The 23,165-nt window shown below is 34.0% G+C and overlaps 2 protein-coding genes across 3 annotated transcripts in view; both read left to right on the top strand.

The window, feature by feature from the left end:
* The first annotated feature begins 1,393 nt into the window (after positions 1–1,393).
* Positions 1,394–23,165, top strand: part of LOC129914492 (uncharacterized) — a 487,839-nt gene continuing 466,067 nt past the window's right edge. The window contains exons 1-3 of one of the 2 annotated variants that reach the window (XM_055993781.1): positions 1,394–1,548; positions 9,500–9,656; positions 22,639–22,778. In XM_055993781.1, the coding sequence (XP_055849756.1) occupies positions 22,655–22,778 (124 nt within the window). In that variant the 5' untranslated portion in view covers positions 1,394–1,548; positions 9,500–9,656; positions 22,639–22,654. The remainder of the gene's footprint in view (positions 1,549–9,499; positions 9,657–22,638; positions 22,779–23,165) is intronic. The other variant, XM_055993782.1, reaches the window with a different exon arrangement.
* LOC129915178 (uncharacterized) lies at positions 15,500–17,734 on the top strand. Its single transcript, XM_055994651.1, has 4 exons — positions 15,500–16,132; positions 16,237–16,624; positions 16,815–17,356; positions 17,399–17,734. The coding sequence occupies exons 1-4, from the start codon at positions 15,500–15,502 to the stop codon at positions 17,732–17,734; spliced, it is 1,899 nt and encodes a 632-aa protein (XP_055850626.1).

Here is a 23,165-nt window from a genome sequence, read left to right as displayed (position 1 = left end):
GTTTCCTGGAGCTTCGTACCCTCTTTCTGTTTTCTGATATCTTGCTGACGCATGAACCCCACTATCTGTATGAAAGACTACAAATGGCCTCGTCGAGTAGAACCCATCAACTCATACATCTACGATACTCATCCTTAACATCGGAACGTCAGTTTTTTATAAATAGTGTTCGTCTATGGAATAATCTTCCACGCGATATCAGAAGAATCGAAGATGTGCGAAAAGTGAAGAAAGAAATTAAAAATTATCTATCATCTTAAAACGTTTGAACAGACAAGTAACCTACAAACAAGTAATGTTTAATCTTTATTTAAAATGAACTTAATTTACTTTTGAAAATTTTTTTTAACTATTTTGTATTATCCTTATATATTTGTAATAATAGCTTCTCACTAGCTTATAAGATATTATATCTTACAGTGTTAAGTAAACGAAATAAAATTGAATTGAAATTGAAACATGCGGTAGCGGTACGGGTACTTGTATGAAAAAATTCCAAACTGACACATCAACGTTCAGATGTGGAATTTTTTTCATACAATTACCCGTACCGCTACCGCCTGTACCCTTCGGTGTGGCCAAGCCTTTAAAGGCTTGCCATACCGCTACCGCATATACCCTCCGGGGTAGCCAAGCCTTAACAATCAAAAAGATCTGACGTGTTTTACTACATTTATATTGTCTTTGATAAAATTAAGGTAGCTTCTATCTACAGATAAATGCCATATTTATAACACTTAATATGACAATATTCTGTACTTTTTGTAAACCATATTCCATTAATTTCACCAACCAATGAACTATTTAAAGGAAAATACATGTATTTTTAAAAGAACGTTGGGCTTTAATATTTTTACCTAACTTAAAATCAATTCGGAGGGGGCTTCACCGTTCAGCCCCTCAATTCTTCTGTCTGGCTACGTGTCTAATACACCTGTCAAAAAAGTATGCAAAATGCATAGAAATCCTAATATTTCACTCTTTATTTCCTTGAGTATATCAATATTTTTTGTATCGTTGTCTATTGTATCGTTCATTCATACTTTCCTTGTTTATAAAACATGTGAAGAAAGCTCTGTTAAATTCTTTTTCTCAATGAAATCAAAGTTTTTCCGCAGAGAACATCTGTATTGTATGTATGTATGATTTAAGCATAGCTACTCGCAAACGAAAAATCATGCGGCAAAACAAATTTGCAAGCTCTTTTCATATTCCACTTTACGTGGCTTGCGCACAAAGGCTTCGTCCAAAAATATGTCAAAAAGAAGTATTTGTTCGTCAATAGTATATTTATCCTTTTTCTTCATACGTTGAAATCAGAAAAAAATTCTTTTGTCAAGTAAGTTTTGTCGAAAAAGCTCTCCATAAGAAATCGTGTTAAATTGACATTTCTGTGTCTGACAATTATTAATTAACATTTCGTCAGTTTGCCGTGAAAATTTTATCTCGTGTTGTCGAAGTTCATTGTTTTGAAAATATTACTCGTGCAAAAAATAAATTACATACATAGATATTCTTTCTTAAGAAAATAAATAATTAATTGCAAAGGTGAATATAGTTTACCAAATGTTTCAATTGTGTACATGTTTCAGAATTTTAGTATTTTTGAACAAATATGAATTTTCCTATGAGCTGATAAAAATACTCCCAATTTGGATTTCGAAGAATAGTTTTTGTTTTTCTCTCTAATGACATAATTTTTTTTTTATAAAAATATGTAGGTGATGGTGGGGTTTGAAAAAAAAAACATATGACATAGGTATATGCACCTGTATTAAATTTTCGTTTGTTTGTTTCAATTGAATTATTCCCGTTTCATCAACAAAATATGAACATTCATCTGACATTTGCTTGTGTTTTCATGTTTATACTCGTAAATATACTTACAAAAATAAATTGATTTTATTTTTAAATTCCACATGTAGACTCTGAGGGTGAGTTCGCAAATTGTATTTTTAGTGATAGCTTCGGTCGTGGCACATAATGCAGTTTAAGTATGTGCTGAATTGCAGGACGGTAAATCGATATTTTATACAAATAATTTTTGTCGATATTTGCAACCATAACCATGACATTGCTCTTATAGTTTATTGAGTTCTACCATAATGAGTGCTTTTACACTTTACATATCGTCGGCCTAAGTCGAACATCTAACCCAAAATAGTTATTAAATAAGGTAACTTAGTTTAAAAATGTAGGTATATCTTGTATGTCCAATTTCATAAGCACACACTAAAGCACTTTTATCAAAAATCTTTTTAAATTTTATCAGAGCCCCTGTTCTGTAACTTTATCACTGGTTATAAACGTTTTTCAATGTCTCTGAAATCCTTGTTCCATAAATAAAGCAAAATTTCTTCAAATTCAGAATTTATGAGTTAAGAAATTATGATTTTGAAACAACTTTTTTTAAATTTTGATGACCTAAAATGGATTTTAAAGTCATTCAAATATTTTATCGTCAGTGATAACTGTTACAGAATGTTGAGCACAGGGCCTAAAATCTTTTTGGTTTCAACAATCTGTAAAAGGGAAATTTTTGTTAAAATTGAGTTCTCCTGACATCCCTGGGAAAAATAAATTGGTTTTTTCTTTCTAGTAAGCGAAATGTGTGAGAAAAGCATTATGTAGTAAAAAAAATGACGAGAAATCTTTCCCATACAAATCGTATGGAAAATAGAAATTTGCGATGCGGCGGTACTAAATATTAACATTTAGGGCTGAAACTTTTACAGTATTATTTTTCGTCATTTCCAACAACATTTTCAACAATGCTTTGAACAAAAAAAAATTTTTTTTTTGAATCAGTCTAGTGCCCATACTTACATACGGATTCGAAGTATATTGCAACTCCGACACAACAAGCACAAGAAAGTCGTTTTTCTTGTATTTAGGTAATTTGGGAATTTTTTGAAATCCGATACATTTCAAAGCACACCATACGATTTTCCTACTATCTACACTTCTACAGCATTTATGTGATCATTCCAGTGCCTACGTTCTGTAACTCTCGCATCGAGAAATTTCTCGCATGAAACACGCAAATCGGAACAAAAATAATGTGAATCGACACAAAAATCATTTTCTCACATTCGCTTGTTTCTATAAACAAAATTTTCTCGACTTGAAACATTTCGGAATAAAAATGCTTGAAAGACTGGAAAAATGTGAATAAAACTGTGTCTGTAAGAAAATTATCGAAATAATTTCTCGATTGAACTGCCAAAATTACTCACAAGCAAAAAGGATGCGAGAAAGTAAGATATTTGAAAACAAATTGATAATCTTGTATTAAATGTGAGATGTTAGTTCTGAAAAAGTGTTCACGGTTATTTATTTTTGTATCACTTAAATTTTTAAAATAAAAAAAAGAATATTAAAGAAAAAAAAAGAAAAAATTTCATGCCCTAACCGTGACTTGAACTCGGTACCTTCCACTCGCTGACCGACTGCCCTACCTTCGGACTACCGAGCCTTGGGATATATATTGTAAAACTATGTCTATATGACCTTTGATGGCCAAAGGTAAAAATATTTTCCCTTTTTTTGACAGTTTCCAATAATTCCAATTGAATACAAAATTTATAGGGTTGCTTCTCACATCGAGATACAGACCATAGAGGAAGGAATTCCTTCCTCTATGATACAGACACAGGTTATTTTTCCAAATAGAGAAACGTATGGAATTTTTGTTTCACAATTTTTCGATGCGAGAAGTTCTCGACTAAGTTAAAGAACATAGGCACAGGTAAGGGTCCTATTGAAATAAAATCATAGCACAGACAATTATATAATCATAGGTTCGTTACCTTCACAGTACACATAAGAAGGTAATAATATTCCGAACTGACATTGGTCGCCAGATTGTCAAAACATGACACTTTGGCGACCAATGGGCACGTCCAAAGACCTATCGGATAGGCTATCTGGGATACCCGTATCTGGGATATCTCTTTGAACGAAAAGCTATCCAGATAGCTTGCCAAAGCAGCTACAAAAAAAATATGTAAATATTGAAAATAGGAAATTGTTTCTTTTGAGCAAATTCCTGTTTTTTTTATTGTTGGATAGTACTTGCAAAATTGATTTAACTTTATTTCTTGCAAATTTTTTTTATTTTCAAGATGAATAATCTCACGAATAGAAATCAAAATAAAAAATACCCTAACGTTTATCAGCTGATCACTCAGATACCTGAGGTATACCAAAAATTCTCGGATATCTTCAGATTATTTTTTGACAGAAAATGGTTCGTTTCTTTGCTAATTTTTAACATTGTTTACAACAACAAAAAGCTATCCGATAGCTTTATGTTAACTGTTTGAACGTGCCCAATGTCAGCTACCGAATTCTTAATTGTTTAAAATTCCGACGAAAAACGCACAAAAACCGATAAAGGCCCCAGCCCATAGAATCCGTTGCGTCCGTTCCGTCAATCCATCCGTTGAAGTTTGGGACAGAAAGGGGTGACCCATAGAATACGTCGTACGACGGATTGCTTTTTGACAGCTCACTTCAAATTCTGAGGTGTGTTCGATATTTTATCGCTGAATGTGCACTAAGGAAGTTCTGATGCAAGAAATTTTTAACTATTATTGTTGTTCTTTTTTTTTAATAAAATAAAATGCGCGACTAGATTTCATGTAGGTACTTGCTCTTCAGTTAAAAACAATTTTTAATAACAGATTATCATTTGTAGATATGACTTTGGCATAGTAAAATTGAACTCTACAACAGAATTTGAGTATTTTATTGATATAATTTATTAGATACATCATTAAATGTTACTTTTATTACAATTAATTCACTAATGAATACTGAAATTTCACAACTCATAAAATCGGAGAAGAAAAGAACGCAGTTCATTTAGTTCTGAAATTTCCCGGTGTGCACTCTCAAACAGAAAAATGAACAGATCTATTGTTGACAACCAATGTCAAACCATACGACGGATGAAAAAGTAGAAAGTTGGGCAACTTCTTCCGTCGAAACCGTCCGTCTCCGTCCGATCCGTCGCTTATGGGTCGCTTCCCATAAGAACGTGTGTATTTTTTCGAGCTGTCAGTCAAAAACTTCGACGGAACGGACGCAACGGATTCTATGGGCTGGGGCCTTAAACCACGCACACCACTAATTTTTAAACAATTATTTACCATTTTCCGCGATGAAACACGAAGAAAATTTGTTATTTTTCAATTTATAATATTTTTAAATGACATTTTATAAATTAAAACAAAAACAAATTTCCTGTTTACTGCGATTGAAATATAAAAATTAAAGGCCGACCTGACAGATTGGTGCCCATTTTTGACAAACAAATTTTGACAACGTTCGGAATATATTACCTTATTAAGGCTTGGCCACACCGGAGGGTACGCGGTAGCGGTACGGGTAGCGGCAACGATATTTGTATTAAAAAAATTCCACACCCGAACGTTGATGTGTCAGTTTGGAATTTTTTCCATACAAATACCCGTACCGTTACCTGTACCTCTACCGCGTACCCTCCGGTGTGGCCAAGCCTTTATGTGTACTGTGCGTTACCTTGTCTACTTCCACTGGAGTGCCGTTTACCTCAAGAATTGGAAAATTATGATAAATCAAGTAATTTTTTGAGATAATGTGGTGTCAAATACCGCTCTGTTTTAATTTTTCTACGACAATAACGAGGCACTTGATTTTATTTGGATTAAGTATAAAACCATTAATGCTGGACTACTAAAAATGCCTTTTAGTTCAGTATTTATGCTTTCAACACAATCCTCAATGAGAACTAGGTGGCAGTGCTTAAATTACTGAGCATAATCAGCAAACATGCGTGTTTCACAGTGACTTAATACTCAATAGGGAAAATCGTTGCTGTATGCAGAGACCAGAAGTGGTCCCAAAATTTATCCCAGTAGAACACCACGCTAAAGTGGAAGAAGGTCAGAAACCTAACCGCCCGCAGATACTGCCTGTTTCCTTCCAGTTATGAAAATAGGAGTAAAGTAATTTAACTGCCTCAGTTCGAAAATTAAACTGACGCAATAGCTTAGATCATATAATGGAGTGAACCTTGCAGTAATCCAGCAATACCACAAAAAATGACTTTGTTTTCAAAGTCAGAAGCAGAAGTGCTGCTATGATTCGCACGGAAGCCATATTGTTTGGGGACAGAAGATCGCTGTTTCTAAGATAAACGGTAATTTGTCTAGAAGTTTGCCTTTCAGCTCTTTTTGAAATAGCCATGAGGAGATTTCTTGCGGCGCAGGGACATAAGTCCCCTGGACACAAGTCCCGAATTTTTTTCTCGGGACTAGCGTCCCACTTTACTGGGTCATAAGTCCCGAATCGAATTCGGGAATCATGTCTCACCCTACTGAGACAGAAGTCCTGAATTTTTTGGTCGAAAATGGGACATAAGTCCCGAATAAAATAAAAACTATTTTATATACATTTTTTTACTATAAAAGTTCATATAGGTACTAAGTGATCCATAAGATTATTTTTTGGTGCCATGAGATACGCCCAAGTTAAATAAGGCAGACTTTCGAAAATTAACATAATTTTAATTTTCAAAAAGAAACATAGAAAATTCTCAACATTTGGCTTTATTTCTCTTTCACGATTAGAAATAAAACGAGTTTATTTTCATCATAAAAATTCGCGCGAATTTTTATTTCCACACCTCGAAATGGATTCTCCCGTGGGCAAAATTTTTTTCCGCTTCGCGTTTGGGTTGTGCAAATTAAAGAGATTCGCATGTGAGAAATTTTTTTCTTATTAGTACCTATATGAACATTTATAGTAAAAAAATGTATATAAAATAGTTTTTATTTTATTCGGGACTTATGTCCCATTTTCGACCAAAAAATTCAGGACTTCTGTCTCAGTAGGGTGAGACATGATTCCCGAATTCGATTCGGGACTTATGACCCAGTAAAGTGGGACGCTAGTCCCGAAAAAAAATTCGGGACTTGTGTTCCGGAGACTTATGTCCCTGCGCCAACTAAATAGCAGCACTTGATCGTATAGTATTCACATTCCGATCTGCAAATTCCTTGAATTCTTGAAAGAGGCGCGAAATACAACAAAAGACAAAAAAGAAAACAGAGAAACTAATGCATGTGCGCATACACTTGCCTACAATTGCCCACACAAATCTCACATCTCAGCACACAAGAAAAAGTATCTATTTTCCATGCCGGACATCTAACATTCACAAAAAAAAACGCGACATTCCCTTCAAGCAAGAAAACGGAGTTCAGAAAAGACACTCCGACCTCCGACCGAGAAAAACGGGGTTGCACTCACACACTTGCAACTTTTTATGTATGAACACAAAGTAGAAGGAGAAGCGTGGTGAAAAAGAGTAAAAAGGAAAAAAGAACGTAGGAAAGACAAGGGCAAAAAAAAAACGCCATTTTGTTACTCCATTTGTTAAGTGTCTCGTGTCGTGTCTTGTATAGTTAATTGTTTTTAAAATAATAATTGTGCATTCATTTGAAAAAAAAAAAGAGAAGAAGAAAAAGTTTCATGAGTGAGAAAAAATATTCAATTGAAAAAGAAATTTTTCAGCTTTATTTTTGAAAGCTCCTTGTCTGGTAAGGCTTGTCTGGTAAGGAAAAAAAATGATTAATATTTTTCTGGGCAGACAAGATATCTGTATAATTTGATTTGATTTTGACACTTCTCACGAATCAGTTCTTACCTGATCTGACTTAAAAGCAAGAACAGAAGATCCTGTTCTAAACTGCTCTAGATGTGTCAGTGAACAGCAAACTAGAACAGTTTAGCATAGAAAAAAACTCAATGAACAGCAAAAAGCTATACTCTTCTGCCTAGAACAGTCCAGCACAGCGTCAGTGAACACAACTATTATCTGTGCTATAAGCACAGATAATAAATTATACAGATGTCTTATTCATATGGAGAGAAATGATATATGAAACTGAAATCACAGATAATAGGTGTGTTTTTTATTACCACCGGTCTTAACTGGACAAAAAAAACGCCTCGGGGCTTAACCTGAAATGTTGGCCGCACTGTATATTGAATGTTCCGAAAACAGCAGACACAACAAAAATTTAGAATTGTCATATTTTTCGCTTTCGTCATTTTTTTGTATTTTTCGTATATGTTTTACAAAGAGATACAAAAATGTATGCTAGCAAAACTATTTTAATACATTTTGTCCTTCCAAACGTGAGTTTTCACGTTTTTAAACAAATTCTAAACAATTTATGAAAAAATTAGTTTGGTAGCACAGATTTAAAACTCTTCAAAAAGTTAAGCACAGAGAAATCTCCGGGCTAAACAACTAAGCCCAAGGGGCTAAGGTGTCGTTGTATTTAACATGTAAATTGCTTAGCCCAGACTGCGTTTTTTTTGTCCAGTTAAGACCGGTTGTAATAAAAAACACACCTAATATAATCATACAGATATCTTGTCTGCTCAGAAAAATATGAATCATTTTTTTTTCCTTACCAGACAAGCCTTACCAGACAAGGAGCTTTCAAAAATAAAGCTGAAAAAGCTCTTTTTCAATTGGACATTTTTCACTCACACTCATAGGAAAGAAGAGGTTTTTTTCAAGAAAGAAGATGAGCGAGATGATTTTGTGTGTATTTACTGAAGATTTTAAAGCTTTTGGAAAAGCTCTTTTTTGGTCAATTTCAATTCATTATTCAATTTATTATCTGTGCTGAAATTGACCAAAAAAGAGCTTTTCCAAAAGCTTTAAAATCTTCAGTAAATACACACAAAATCATCTCTCTCATCTTCTTTCTTGAAAAAAACTTCTTCTTTCCTATGAGTGTGAGTGAGAAAAAAATTTCCAATTGAAAAAGAGCCTTTTCAGCTTTATTTTTGAAAGCTCCTTGTCTGGTAGCTCCTTGTCTGGTATTATCTGTGCTATAAGGGCATGGTATAAAAAGAGGAGGTATGATCATTAGAAAAAACTCAGTATCGAAAACTTTCAAAACTTATGGCTATTTAAGGTTTTGACAGCCCAGCCCATTGAAATTGTTGTTGTAAACAAATTTGTCTTGGAAATTGTTGTTGCTTTTGACTTTGCCAAATGCCAAACGTCAAAACCTTATTACCCCATTTTGTAAGATGGTGGCTCTTATGATCATACCTTGTCTTTTTATACCATGCTATAAGGGTACTCTCATTGGAGTGAAAGAAAACGACATAAGATCCAAAAATAAATCAATTTTTTGGCCAAAAGAAAGCAAAAATGATCAAAATCAGTTTTTTACAGATCTAAATCAAAAAATAAATTGATTTTTGTACCAAAAGAAAACCTCATAAAGCTAATTAAAAAAAAAATATTTGAAAAGAATTAAAAACATAACAAATGTCAAATTAATTAATACAAAGCAAATTACACATACTTAAAACAATTCAATTCTAATCTAAAAGAACAAGTAAACAGAACAAACATAATAGCAAAATAGAATATTTCTAAGCGAATCGATTTAATTACAATCAAATTTTAATATAATTTAAACAGGTGCCTACAGAAAAAAAGCAAACATAAGTAAACTAAACAATACCAACACAACAAACAAGAGCCATTCCCTTTAACGTGGTGCACCCCTCCATCCGACGTGTCGGCAGAAATGGTTTGTGATTCTCCAAATTTCAAATAATATAATCAAAAGCTTTGGGTAAGTCAATTTTATTATTATTTGAAAGTTGTTTGCTTCGAATTCGCTTCTTCTTATTCATATTAGCCCTAAAAGTATGCTATCGATATTATTATTACTAATAATTATTAGTTTATTAGCAAAAAAGTGTTTCATAAAACTTTTTCCGCACTAATTAGTTATTTCTCCAGAGTCTACTAATATAAGTGGGAAATTATTACTGCAGGAAAATTAAACTTCAAAACATCAAATTTATTAGTTGAGATTTCTGCCTCACTAATAACTAATAATATTTTTTCTATTAGTCAAGAAACGTAGGTAGGAGTGCTAATATTAGTAAATTTTCAGCAGTCGAACGGGATGGATTGTCTATTTATTTATTTATTTAATAAAATATCCGAAACAAATTGATTATATGTATATTTAAGATAAAATTTGATACATTTTATTTTTAAGCAATATACATATTTGAAAGCAAATTTAATCAGGATTTAAATAAAAACTGAACTTACGTCTGATTCACAATAATTTAATTTTAAAATGATGAGTTCATTAAGTTGCTTGGAATATTAAAGCTTTTTAAAAATTCAGGAAAAGAATTTATTTACGAAATTTAAACTAGGTACAAAAAATTAATAATAAAAAAATATACAAATGGTTTTGACCTTCAAATGAAAATAAGTATGTCACTTAGCTTCCCAAATAATTTTGAGACAAAAACTTTTGAAAATCGTAAGAGCCTTTTTTAAAAAAGTATCTATTTTATAATATAAAATCAAAAAAAAGTTTCAATAAAATTAATTGGTATATGTATATTTTCAAAAAATTGATTTATTGACAAAAAAAAATCAAAATTTCGAAAATAATTTTTTGGAGCAGACAATTATACGAGGCACACTTTTTTCGCATTTTCTATCATCGTAATGTGATATCCCATCGAAATCAGTTTTTTTACGAGCCCTTAACTAGCCCTTACTATATAGTCTATAGTAAGTATATGGCAATAACATTAATTTTTATTTAAGTGTGTTATAGGAAGGTCGGTAGGAATAAGAGTCAATCACCTTACTCGTTAGACTAACAAGGCTTTTTTAATACTGAAAACTTTTACCCAAATAAGTTGATTTAGATATTTAATAATAATATTTTAATTTTTCACTAATAATTCCCCTGTGAAATCAAAGGATCTATTAGTCCCGGAACTTATTTTTATGAAATTGAATTTTACTAGTCCATAATTTATTAGAACTAATAATTTGGAAATTATTATTGTTAGACTAAGGGTACGGCCACGTCCTGAGCAGCTGAGCGTCTGAGCGTCAATCCTGAGCGTCAAAACCAAATTAGAAGTATGGAAATGTATGGGGGTGGCCACATACACCCTGAGCGGCTGAGCGGCAATCCTGAGCTGCTGAGCGTCAATCTTGAGCGTCTGAGCGACGCACAGTGGGACGAATGTATGGAAAAATCGGCATTTCTAATATCTTGTGTTTTAGTGACTGAAACTACGCAAAGTTGCATTAAGACGTCTATTTACACCTAAATCTATGAATTAAACATGAAAACCAGATAAATGGAAACGTTTTAGCCAGGAAATTCATTTTTATTTAATTAAAAGAGTTGAGCAGCGAACTTTTTTTTTAGGATTTTCTTTTTATTATTATTTTTTTAAATAATTTTAATTTATGTAAAATAGAACTAATAACAGTATAGATAATAAAACACTTTAATTTGAATATTCAAACAAATAATAAAATAAAAAAAATATAGAAACAAAACTTTTTATTCATTGTCGATTTCGGATTTATAACTTAAGTCGTCCGGGTTAAATTCTAGGGGAAAACTAATATCTATATAATTTTTTGATGAATATTGGTATATATCTCGATCATAATTTGATATATGTGAACTTTTTGACCGAAGATTTGAAACTGCTAAGAATTTTTGCATTTTTATAGAATTTGATCCCATCATTTTTGATTAAAATGGTAAAATGTTATAATAATATTTTTTTGTTTTAAATTGATGTTATCACTTACGCAATCATGTATAGCTTTAGTTATATTCAGATTAGAATTCAGTCATTATTCCTTAGCGCTCATGAACCGATTGAGTCTTCTAGAAGACTGCTCCATCTTCTACTTTACTTTGAGGTAATAAAATTTAGTTACTTCCTGTATTTGAGCTTCTACATCTCCTGTTGACTCCTTTAAGCCAAGAAGTTGTTGAATTTTCAAACAGAACCCATCAAAACGTCTGTTTTCGCACTATCCAGCCATGTTTTTAAATTTTGGTCATTTTTGATATAGAGGGTCGAACCTAAAAAACGCGATTATAATTACTTGGGGCAAATTGGGGCAAGATTTTTTTCTTGATTCCTTTAGAGGACACTTTCCTGAGTATAAAACCATAAAAACCCCAGAGAGCCTTTTAGGTGTAAAAAAGAAAATCTTACTCAAAGTCAAAAAAAAATTTTTTCTACCAACACTTGGAAAATCACTAATAAAAAAAATCACAATAAAACAAAAAAATTTTTATAGTTAAATATTACTTTATATATTTACCTTGATGAGTCTTATTATCCATTATTAAATAAATTATTTACCACACAAAAAATTTTGGGAGTAAGACAAATTACAACCTGATTTTTCACCACCAAAAAAAAATTAAACTACACAATGTTTAGCACTCTATAACTTTTACACTAATTGGACAACGCAAATAATATATTTGGAATGACATACCAATCACTCAAAAGTACCGCAATAATATTCGATTTTTTTATTTATTGCTATGGGTCGTCCCACTGTGCGACGTCGCTCAGCTCTGTTCTATTTTTTTTTGAAATCCTGAGCGACGAACTACATTATATTCCAAATTACCATGAACATTTTAGTAAATGGTGAAATTATGGTTTCTTGTGAAGAAAAATATTAAAAAATATAATTTTTTTTTCGTGAAAATTTTTTTTTTTTTTTTTTAGATGTTGCTCAAGCCTTTGACAAGGTTTGGCATGAGGGACTTGAGTACAAACTGCAAAGGGATCTTCCCAGACAGTACTATGAAATATTAAAATCGTACATCTCAGACCGATTGTTTAGAGTAAGGTACGATCAAGAATATTCGGAATTGAAGAAAATAGAAGCCGGTGTACCACAAGGAAGTGTCCTAGGTCCTACCCTGTATTTACTATACACAAGGGATATCCCAGTTGGGAATCACACCATAATGGCTACTTTTGCAGATGATACCGCAATTTTGGTACCCGACAAATGTGTCTCTAGGGGAGCAGTAAAGCTGCAATATGCCGTCGACACAGTCAGAGATTGGACCGAAAAATGGCGTATCAAGCTCAATGAAACAAAATCTTCACATATAAACTTTACAAATAAAAAGATAAACAATATTCCAATATTCATTAATAATCAAGCTGTACCTTACGCCAATACGGCCAAATACCTTGGAATGACTTTGGATGCAAAGCTAAAGTGGAAAGAGCACATCAAAAAGAAAAGAGAAGAACTAAACTTGAAATATAGAAAAATGTACTGGTTACTTGGTAACAACTCTGATTTATCAACCCAAAACAAAATAATGCTGTATAATCAAGTACTAAAGCCTGTTTGGACCTATGGTATCCAATTATGGGGCTGTACAAAGAAAACAAATATCGAAATCATCCAAAAATTCCAAAACAAAGTCCTTCGTGGAATAGTTAATACACCTTGGTACATAAGAAATAGCGATCTACATCGTGACTTACAAATAGAAACGGTTACAGAAGTTGTTAAAAAAAACGCTGTATCGCATAATCAGAGACTGCAAAGTCATACCAATTCTGAAATGGTGTCCGTCTTGAATACAAGAAACCATGTTCGAAGATTAAGAAGAACCATGCCTCATGAGCTTATGGTCTAAAAAGACATGGGAAAGTATTAAAAGTTTAAACTTCCCCCAAAGTGATTTTACAAAGTTAAGAAAGAAAAATCTGATGTCGATCTCTCAAGATTGGTCCTGATAAAGAGGTGGTTTTAGTGGTTAAGAGTCCCACACTACTTGGTGTCGAATACTGCCAAGTGTCTTTTGAAGATTTCCTCCCGTCAAAAAAAAAAAAAAAAAAAAAAAAAAAAAAATTTGGTATGTAGCAGTGTTTGGAGATTGTGCAGATGATTCTATGGAATTAATTTTTTTAGAACCTTATCTAACCATACCTGTGATGCAACTATTCTAGAAAAGTATAATTTTCTCAAATACTCTTTTAACGATTAAAACAAAAAAAATTACGTGTGGGTTCTTGAACAAGGCCTATCTTTTAACAAAAAAAGATTTTTTCGAAAGTCATTATTAACGGTATCTGTCATAGAACCGTTTTTTTTTTAAACTCTGAATTTCTCTCAAACGAATTATAAAATCATATCAACATTTTTTATACAAATGCATTTATATAGTCTTAGTATAAATCAAAAATAAAATTTTGAAGAAATGCATTTTTGGATTTTTGAAAAAATGTTGAATTTTTTTTTTTAATCAAATTTTCGGAAACAGGTCATTGGATTCTTTTGAAATTTTGGTTTTATTTATTGATCTATATTTACTACAATATGGCATACCAGCTTTATTTTATTTGTAATTATAAAATAAAAAAAAATAGGCACTCCTAGGAATCGAACCTGGGACTCCCGCGTGCGAGCGGAATACTCATCGAATATTTTGCACTTGTAGGGGTTTGAAATTGCCGCTCAGGGTCGCCGCTCAGGACGTGGCCACTTCGTCGCTCAGGATTGACGCTCAGTCGCTTAGACGCTCAGCCGCTCAGACGCTTAGCCACTCAGGACGTGGCCGTAGACTTAGGCTGAGCGTCTAAGCAACTGAGCGTCAATCCTGAGCGACGAGGTGGCCACGTCCTGAGCATTGACCCTGAACGGCAATTTCAAAACCCTACAAGTCAGCTGCCGCTCATGGTCGCCGCTCAGGACGTGGCCACCTCGTCGCTCAGGATTGACGCTCAGCCGCTTAGACGGTCAGCCGCTCAGGACGTGGCCGTACCCAATTGGTCGGAAAACTAAAACTGCCGTCGGGTGTTCAGGCGGTCACTCACGGCAACAGAGATTTTCACAAAAAAATATTCAAAGAATGACTCACCAGTCTGTTCTCAACTTTACGATGCCAATGGTACACTATATCGACCTACGGTACTAAAACGATGGTACTTGACCTTGGGCTTCGAAGAGAATTTCGTTGGGTTTTTACCATTGCTGACGTTAAGCAACCCATCATTGGCGCTGATTTTATTCGTCATTTTGATCTCACCATCCGTTTAAGCCAAAAGATGACCAGTGACAACAAAGTTGATCTCAGGTACTAGGTCGTGTCGTCAGAAACTCCCAAATAAGACTTAGAACCATTGACGAAAACAACCGTTTTGCCAACATTCTAAAAGAGTTCATTGAAATCACACTCGATAAACATATTGCGTCCAAGATCACTTCGTGCAACATCACATCATCACGAAAGGACATCCAGTTGCGGAACGAGTTCGTCGACTTGCCGGCGAGAAACTCAAAGCAGTCAAGGATGAGTTCAAGAACATGATTCTTCAAGGAATCTACAAACCATCTAAGAGCGAGTGGGCTTCTCCACTTCAGATGGTACAAAAGAAATCCGGAGGTTTGAGGCCGTGTGGTGACTATCGTCGTCTCAATAATATAACCGTACCTGATCAGTATCCAAAACCACACTCGACCTTAAAAGAGCATACCATCAGATTCCACTCGCTCCTGAAGATCGACCAAAGACTGCGGTCATTACACCGTTCGGCCTCTTTGAGTTCAACGCGATGACATTCGGCTTATGGCGCCCAAACAATGCAGCCTTTCATGGACTCAGCTCTCAGAGGACTTGAATTCTGTTTTTGCTACATTGACGATATCCTCATTGCGTCAAGTAACGAGGAAATTCATCAACAACATTTACGCGAAGTTTTTGAAAAACTTCAAGAGTTCGGCCTAGTCATCAATGTACCCAAGTGTTTCTTTGGACTTACAGAGGTGAGATACTTAGGCTACATGGTGGATGAATCAGGTATAAGACCTCCTTCCGACCGTGTCGAAGCACTAACAAACTATCCAACCACCGACTATGGATCAGTAACGAAAGTTTCCTGTATTCCTGATGCATCAAAAACTCAAACCCCTCTCGTCAATTTGACCATCGGAGCTAAGAAAAACGACAAGCGACCCATCCAATGGAACACCGAAGCAGATCGAGCATTCGATGAATGCAAAGACTGGTTGAGGGACGCAGTACAACTAGCTCATCCACGTTCAGATGTGCCTCTAGTTTTACGATGTGACGCCTCAGATGTTGCAGTTGGAGCTGCACTCGACCAACGCGTCAATGAACAACTGCAGCCACTTGGTTTCTTCTCGAGGAAACTCAATACCAGAGAAATGAAATACAAAATCTATGATCGAGAACTTCTAGCCATCTACAGAGCCGTAAAACATTTTCAACATCTCATCGAAGGTCGCGAACTAATTATTCTTACCGACCACAAGCCGTTGATATACAATGTATATTATACATGTATGCTTTCGACCAGAAATCCGGCCATACATGTGATCGCATCGCACGGCAACTCGAGGAAATAGGTCGCTCCTCAACTAGAATCGAATTCGTCCCTGGAAATGAGAACATCGTAGCCGATGCATACTCTTGCATCGAAACTATCAACATGCCCGTCACAATAAGCAACACAGACTTGTCCGATATGCAACGAGATGACGACGAACTGAAGCTTCTTCTTGAAACACCAGGTAAGAATTCACTTCAATTACGACGACTGCGAACAGAGGATACCGACACCACTGTTTATTGCGATGTTGGTGGCAACTACATTTGTCCATATGTGCCAGCAACACTTCGTAGAAAAGTTTTCGACAGTGTGCATAAATTATCACATCCCAGCGGAAGAGCTACCAAACAACAAAGTACGTGTGTGTGGCCAAACATGTTCAAATATATACTTTCATGGGCCAGAACATGTATAAATGCCAGCGTAGCAAAATAAGTCGTCACGTCAAGAATGCACCACTACACATCGACATGCCAAGTAGCAGATTCTAACATGTTCATATCGACATCGTCATAATGCCACTTGTAAACGATTAATCATGATAGATCGCTTTACAAGGTGGCCAGAAGCAATACCACTCAAAGACATCACAGCAGAAACCATCGTCAGCTCATTCTTCAATAATTGGGTATGTAGATTTGGCGCCCCTAAAACAATAACTACCGACAGAGGAACACAATTCGAATCAGCATTATTCGAAGCACTCCCTAAACTAACCGGAAGCACACGAATCAGGACTACTGCCTACCATCGTGCTGTCAACGGAATAATGGAGCGCTGGCACAGGTCATTAAAGTCGTCTATAAAGTGCCAAGAAGCTACAGATTGGGTGAGTGTTCTTCCTACTGTTTTATTAGGCCTACGGACGAGCTTTAAAGAAGATATAAAGACTACTGCCGCAGAAACGGTTTTCTCAACAACTCTCAGATTGCCAGGGGAATTCTTCATACACGAGAAAGTCTCGCTCGAACCTGGAATCTTCGTGGAGAAATTCCGCGAACATATGCGACATATTAAGTCGACTCCATCAGCTCATCATTGTCGAACAAGACCATTTGCACATACGACACTCTACACTTGTTCTCACGTTTTTGTACGAGTTGATTCAGTCCAAAAATAATGCGAAAAGCCGTACAAGGGACCATACAAAGTGCTAGAACGTATCTCCGACTACGTTTTCAAGGTTAACATCCAAGGAACACCAGAAACAATATCTACAGAGCGTCTAAAGCCAGCCGAAGACATCGAAAGGGTAACACCAAGGTGCAGCAATACTCCAAAGAATATTCCAACAAGACCAAAATGGAAAACGACATCGACAACAGCACAGTCACCAGCTCCAAGTGCAGCTACAACGTCCAGTTCAACTTCAGCTAGACCATCTCCCTCGTCAACAAATCTTTTGGGTAATTTAAAAACATATCCTGCAAAGAAAAAACCAAGACAAGTAAGATTTGCAAAATAAATATAATACAAAAAAAAAAAATTTATCAATCGCTGTCACTTGAGGAGGAGTGCTTTGGTGATTGTGAACACACCCAACAATCAGCTGTGAAAAGAGAGAATTAAGTTACACTTTTTGACACAGAAACGTGAGCATCAGCAAGAAGACGATTTGATTTTCCAACATTTTTTAAAAGTCCAAGAAGAATTAGAACTGAGAATCAAGTCGAGACGTGTCGAGAAACTTTGGTGTTACAAGAATTTTGTTAAATAAATTGTTTGGATTATTTTATTCTGTTTTTAATAGTAAAGTATTTTATATTAAAAGTTTCTTTTTAATGAATAAAATAAAGTAGTGTTTTGGCATTCGAGTCCGCTAAAGGAAATAGCTTTTCACGCCATCTACCACTTGGAGCGACAACCTCAAAATGATATAGATTTTTTTCTATTTGCCGTTCAATGTAGTTTCCATAAGAAAAAAACAAAAAAGGCTTCGAAAGACATTTTTTACGAATGAATTTGATATGAACGAGTATCAATTTTATGATTGTAAAATTGTAATAATATGTGTTTATATCTAAATCACGTTTAAAATATATCAAAAAGTATAATAATACCTTTGTAGTTTGTCTTCAAAAATCACAGGAAAACAACAACAATACTACAAAAAAATAAATAAACTATTTTGGTCTAATTTTTTTCAAAATTATTAAAAAATTGTTCAATCAATCAATCAATCAAATATACTATGACATGCAATAAAGCAAGATCAACACAGAAAAAGTCTTGTATCTAACCTTCCAGATGGAATACAAGGTGGCCCAATATCTCAAAATAACTCTTATATTGAGTACTACCAACGATGTTAATTTCATGCTTTTATCCCAAAGTGCATGCTTTTGTTGCTAAGCTGCCTCACTACTTACCTACTATTGTTAGTGAAAAAGCAAAACAAATAAAAGAATAATTTAATAATTTCTAAATTTGTTATGGTATTTTTTGTTGTTTTCATGCGATTCACTTATAGTTTTTGAAGACAAAATACACAGGTATTATTATACTTTTTGATATATTTTAAACCTGATAGATATAAACACATATTATCATTTTACAATCATAAAATTGATACTCGTTCATATAAAATTAATTCGTAAAATAAATGTTTTTCGAGGTATTTTTTGTTTTATTATTTATTCTTATGGAAGCTCCATTGAACGGCAAATCGGAAAATAATCTATATCACTTTGAGGTTTTCGGCGCTGTCCACCAGGTGCCGTGATTCCAAATGTCAATAGTGGCATAGGAGAATGATAAATGCGAACCCACCCTTCAAGCAAGAAAACCGAGTTTAGATTTAACTGTCCGACTTTAAAATGCCAAATACGAGGGTGGACGAGTTTACACTCACACACTCAAAGCTTCTTGTGTATGAACACAAAGTCCTCTTCAAGCAAACGAATCCAACCTACCCTTCAAGCAAACAAGTCCGACCTCGGTCCGAATCCGCTCCGCCTCAGGCGAAGTTGAATCCGACTTCGGCTCAGAAACTGGTCCGACGGCGGAACGATTTCTCCTTCGACTTTGTGTTCATACACAAGAAGTTGAAAGTGTGTGAGTGCAACCCCGTTTTTCTCGTTTTGAGGTCGGAGTGTCTTTTCTGAACCCAGTTTTCTTCCTTAAAGGGATGCCGTGCGCTATGAACCGCACGGCATGAGTTAATTTCTCAGAATTAAATGGATGCAAGGGGATGGAAAAATTAAATTAATTTTTACTTAATAAAAATGTGATGAACGAATTGCGAATTGAATAAAAACAGTTTTAAAAATATTTTTGTGTAATTCAACGCTTTTTTTTACAAAAATTTAAGGCTTATTTACGCAAATCATCCATTTTGGAAAAAAAGGAGGTCTCCTTAAGGCTATCTGGAAGTGTTTACAAGAAGCCTTGTAAATATAAGTTAAAGAAGACCTTTATAAGACAGAAGGCTTTCATAAGACCTGTTCCAAGAGGTTCTTGTAAGTATGCAATATTTTCATCTCTCAAGTATGCAATGTTGTTCACCAATAAGTATGCAAAGCTTTTATAAATGAAATAAAATTCAATTAATTCTTTTTTTTATGCATTTTCTACAACACCTACAACAACTTCTATAAGGCCTTATTATAACATCCTACGCAAGTAATCCGGTTTGTGCATTAGATAAACCCTCTGCAGGAAGACCTCCGTAAGGCCATTTTAAACTGTTTGTCACAAGCTTTTAGCTTGTGGATTACCTGTGAAGGAAAGTCCTATGCAATTTCGGTAAAATGCGCCAAAATGATTTGCATAAGACCTGTACTTCTTGTTATGAAAGCCAAAAAATAGCTTGCATTGACCCTTATGAAACCTAAATTGTTACTTGGGCTAGCCTTATAGTCATCTCGCAATCGACGGATATAATACTAATGATATAAGAGATAACAAGAGAAAGAGAATGACAATGGGATCAGCGATCAGCGTTGCCAGATTCCTCGATTTTTCATATTTCTACCAATTTTGTGTTTAAAAATTACGTTTTCTCCCGATTTTTTTTACCCAAAAATGAATGTGCTACCTTTTTTCTTAGAAACATTTATAATTTTAATTTAAAGGTGGCAGAACTTCAACTAAACGTTTTAAAAATTCCTTTCGTCTAATTTGTTTTCTTTTTTTAACGGCCATATTATTCACTAGTTTAATAAATACACCTGGATGTAAAGAAATTGAAAAATCAAAAATAAATCCAAATCCCTAATATTCACTATCACACAGAGAAAAAAGTAGTCATTTTTAACTATTTTTTAACTATTTTCAAAGTTAAAATCGGGATTTTTTAGATTTGGATTTAGTTTTGACATTTGACAATTTTACATCCATCAGATGTATTATTTAAACTAGTGAATAATATGGCCGTAATAGTTGTTGGTTTAAATCAGTTGTTGGTTTAAATAAGATTGATTTTTTTTTCTGTAGGTCAATAATCTTTTAATAAATGTCTTCAAAACGGAAGCGCTTATAGACGATAGGTATACCTAGTTCTCTTTTTCATTTATTTGTTTTTGGATGTTTTATGGATATTTTATATTCGATTTAACCGAAGTTTTTAGGATTTTATTTCATTATTACACCAAAACGGGTTTATAAAAATATTTTTTTAAATGCATTCGCCTTTCATTATAATAAATTGAATTGAAAATAATTTTTTTTTTTTTTCAAATGAAATAAAATTGTGTTAAAAAAATGTTAATAAATTTGAACTAAATTAATGTATTGGTTTTTAATTTATCCAGGTACATTTTTAAAAAATGGAAGCTACTCAAATTCTGAAAATTTGGTTGAATAAACACGAACAAATTAGTTAAACACTAAAATTAAGTTCTCTATACCTGATGACAGTGTTAGACTTTTCCCAGGATTTTTCTTTAAAAAGAAACGTTTTATAATCGTTAGGCAATTCAAAATACGCGATGCGTTAGACAAATTTAATTAACTTTCATTCTACTAATGTTAACAAGAAAATTCTCATTTTCAGCGACTATTTAATTTTGAAAAATGTTTACACATTTATATAAGATCTTTTTGAGTACTGTCTAAAACAGAAATATTTCTACTTTTTTCAACATTTTTAAACCAATTTCTGTTTGGGTTCTTGAATAACTTTGAAGTTTTAAAAATTTCAAATATTTTTGAAGGTTCTCAAACTGTGATGTGGCAAAAAACTTTACGTGGAGCAAAAAACGGACAGCCACGTTTACGATTATCGTTTTGTATATTTTATCAATTCAAAAATTACGGGACGACCCCCCAGTTTAAACCTCAAAACATTTCAAAACGACAAACAAAGTCGATGACAACAAAGAATTCTTTTCACTCTAGTTATATATTAAAACAAAACCACATCTCGATCTCAGACTTTGCTCATGAACGGCCATTCCATTTGCATTTTAAGGACATTTTCGCGCTTATTATCCAGTTTATCTCATTGAAAACAAAACCACATCTCGATCTCAGACTTTGCTCATGAACGGCCATTCTATTTGCATTTTAAGGACATTTTCGCGCTTATTATCCAGTTTATCTCATTGAAGAAAAAATATTTTTTCAGGAATCTTGGTGGGTTTTAAGGGCTCATGATAAAGTTGAAGTTCTAGAAGTTTCAAGAAAAACTAATTCAAAATAGCTAAATTATTACGAGATAAAGACGGAAACGGAGAAGACATGTGCGCGTCTTCTCCGTTACCGCTTTATCTGTTAACGTTTAATTAGTTTTTCGTGAAACTTCTAGAACATCAACTTTATCATGAGTCCTTAAGACCTACCAAGTTCCAAGAAAAACGATTGCTTCTTCAACAAGATAAACTGGAAACAAGGTCAATAGATATGTCTTATACGTTACTTTGAAATGGACGTGAAATAAAAAATGTCCAGGCCGGAATTTGATGCTCATTGTTATTCAACTCAGAAGTTGATGAAAATGCTACACAGAAAGTTTTCTATCGAAATTAAAGATTATGTTTTATTTAAAATCTGTTTTATTTAAATTATTGATTTTATAAAAATTTTTACTGATTCCCCGATTTTCCCCGATTTTTGATGTGGTAATCTCCCGATTTCAGAAAATTTTATGGAAACAGTGCTTACGATATTCAAATGTACATTACAGTGGTGTGAAATATTAATAACAGTTTTATTAATTCTTTCTTATGAAATAGTAATAAACAAAAAGGTTAGTGACAACTGACAAGTCACGCAATAGGTACATTATTTAGCCAAAGGGTTATTTTCTGTAAAACAGTACGTTGTTTTCTCCAAATTTTGATATTTTTGTACTTGTTTTGTTTGTTCTAACAATCAGCGATTCTGTTATGATCTGTTTCAAAATTCTATCAAATGTTCAATTCTTTTCAGATAAATTTACATTAAAATGCCGGGTGGCAGTGGAGGTTATGATGAAGTTGCCGCTGCTCGTCGTGGTCGCTTTCGCGTCACATCTGCATCGACTGGTCCACCGGAAACTACACTTGGGAGGTTTCGTTTGATGCCTGCATGTGAGTACTGTTGTAAAGATACGAATTATATTAGCCCTGTTCCGTTGGGAGGTGGCAAAGTACTTCTATTAGTTTACTAGCGATTTTCAATGGAACGCACTTTCAACGAATTCAATACAAATCGTATCTACTTTAGCTCAAATTTAGAATTCACTGAACACATCAACTACATAATAAATGAAGCGAACTCTATGCTCGGTTTTAGAAAACGTTGGGCAAAGGAATTTAACGACCCCTATGTTATCTCGAATATGCTTCCCAAGTATGGACTCCATTTTATGAAATTCATAAAAGCGTATTGAATCAATTCAACATAATTTCATACGATTCGCACTAAAGGGACTTCCTTGGTCTGATCCCTATAACCTGCCTCCATATGAACAAAGG

Source organism: Episyrphus balteatus, chromosome 3 (genome assembly GCF_945859705.1).
Source record: "Episyrphus balteatus chromosome 3, idEpiBalt1.1, whole genome shotgun sequence".
Taxonomy (NCBI): domain Eukaryota; kingdom Metazoa; phylum Arthropoda; class Insecta; order Diptera; family Syrphidae; genus Episyrphus; species Episyrphus balteatus.
This window is presented reverse-complemented; position numbering and strand designations above follow the sequence as displayed.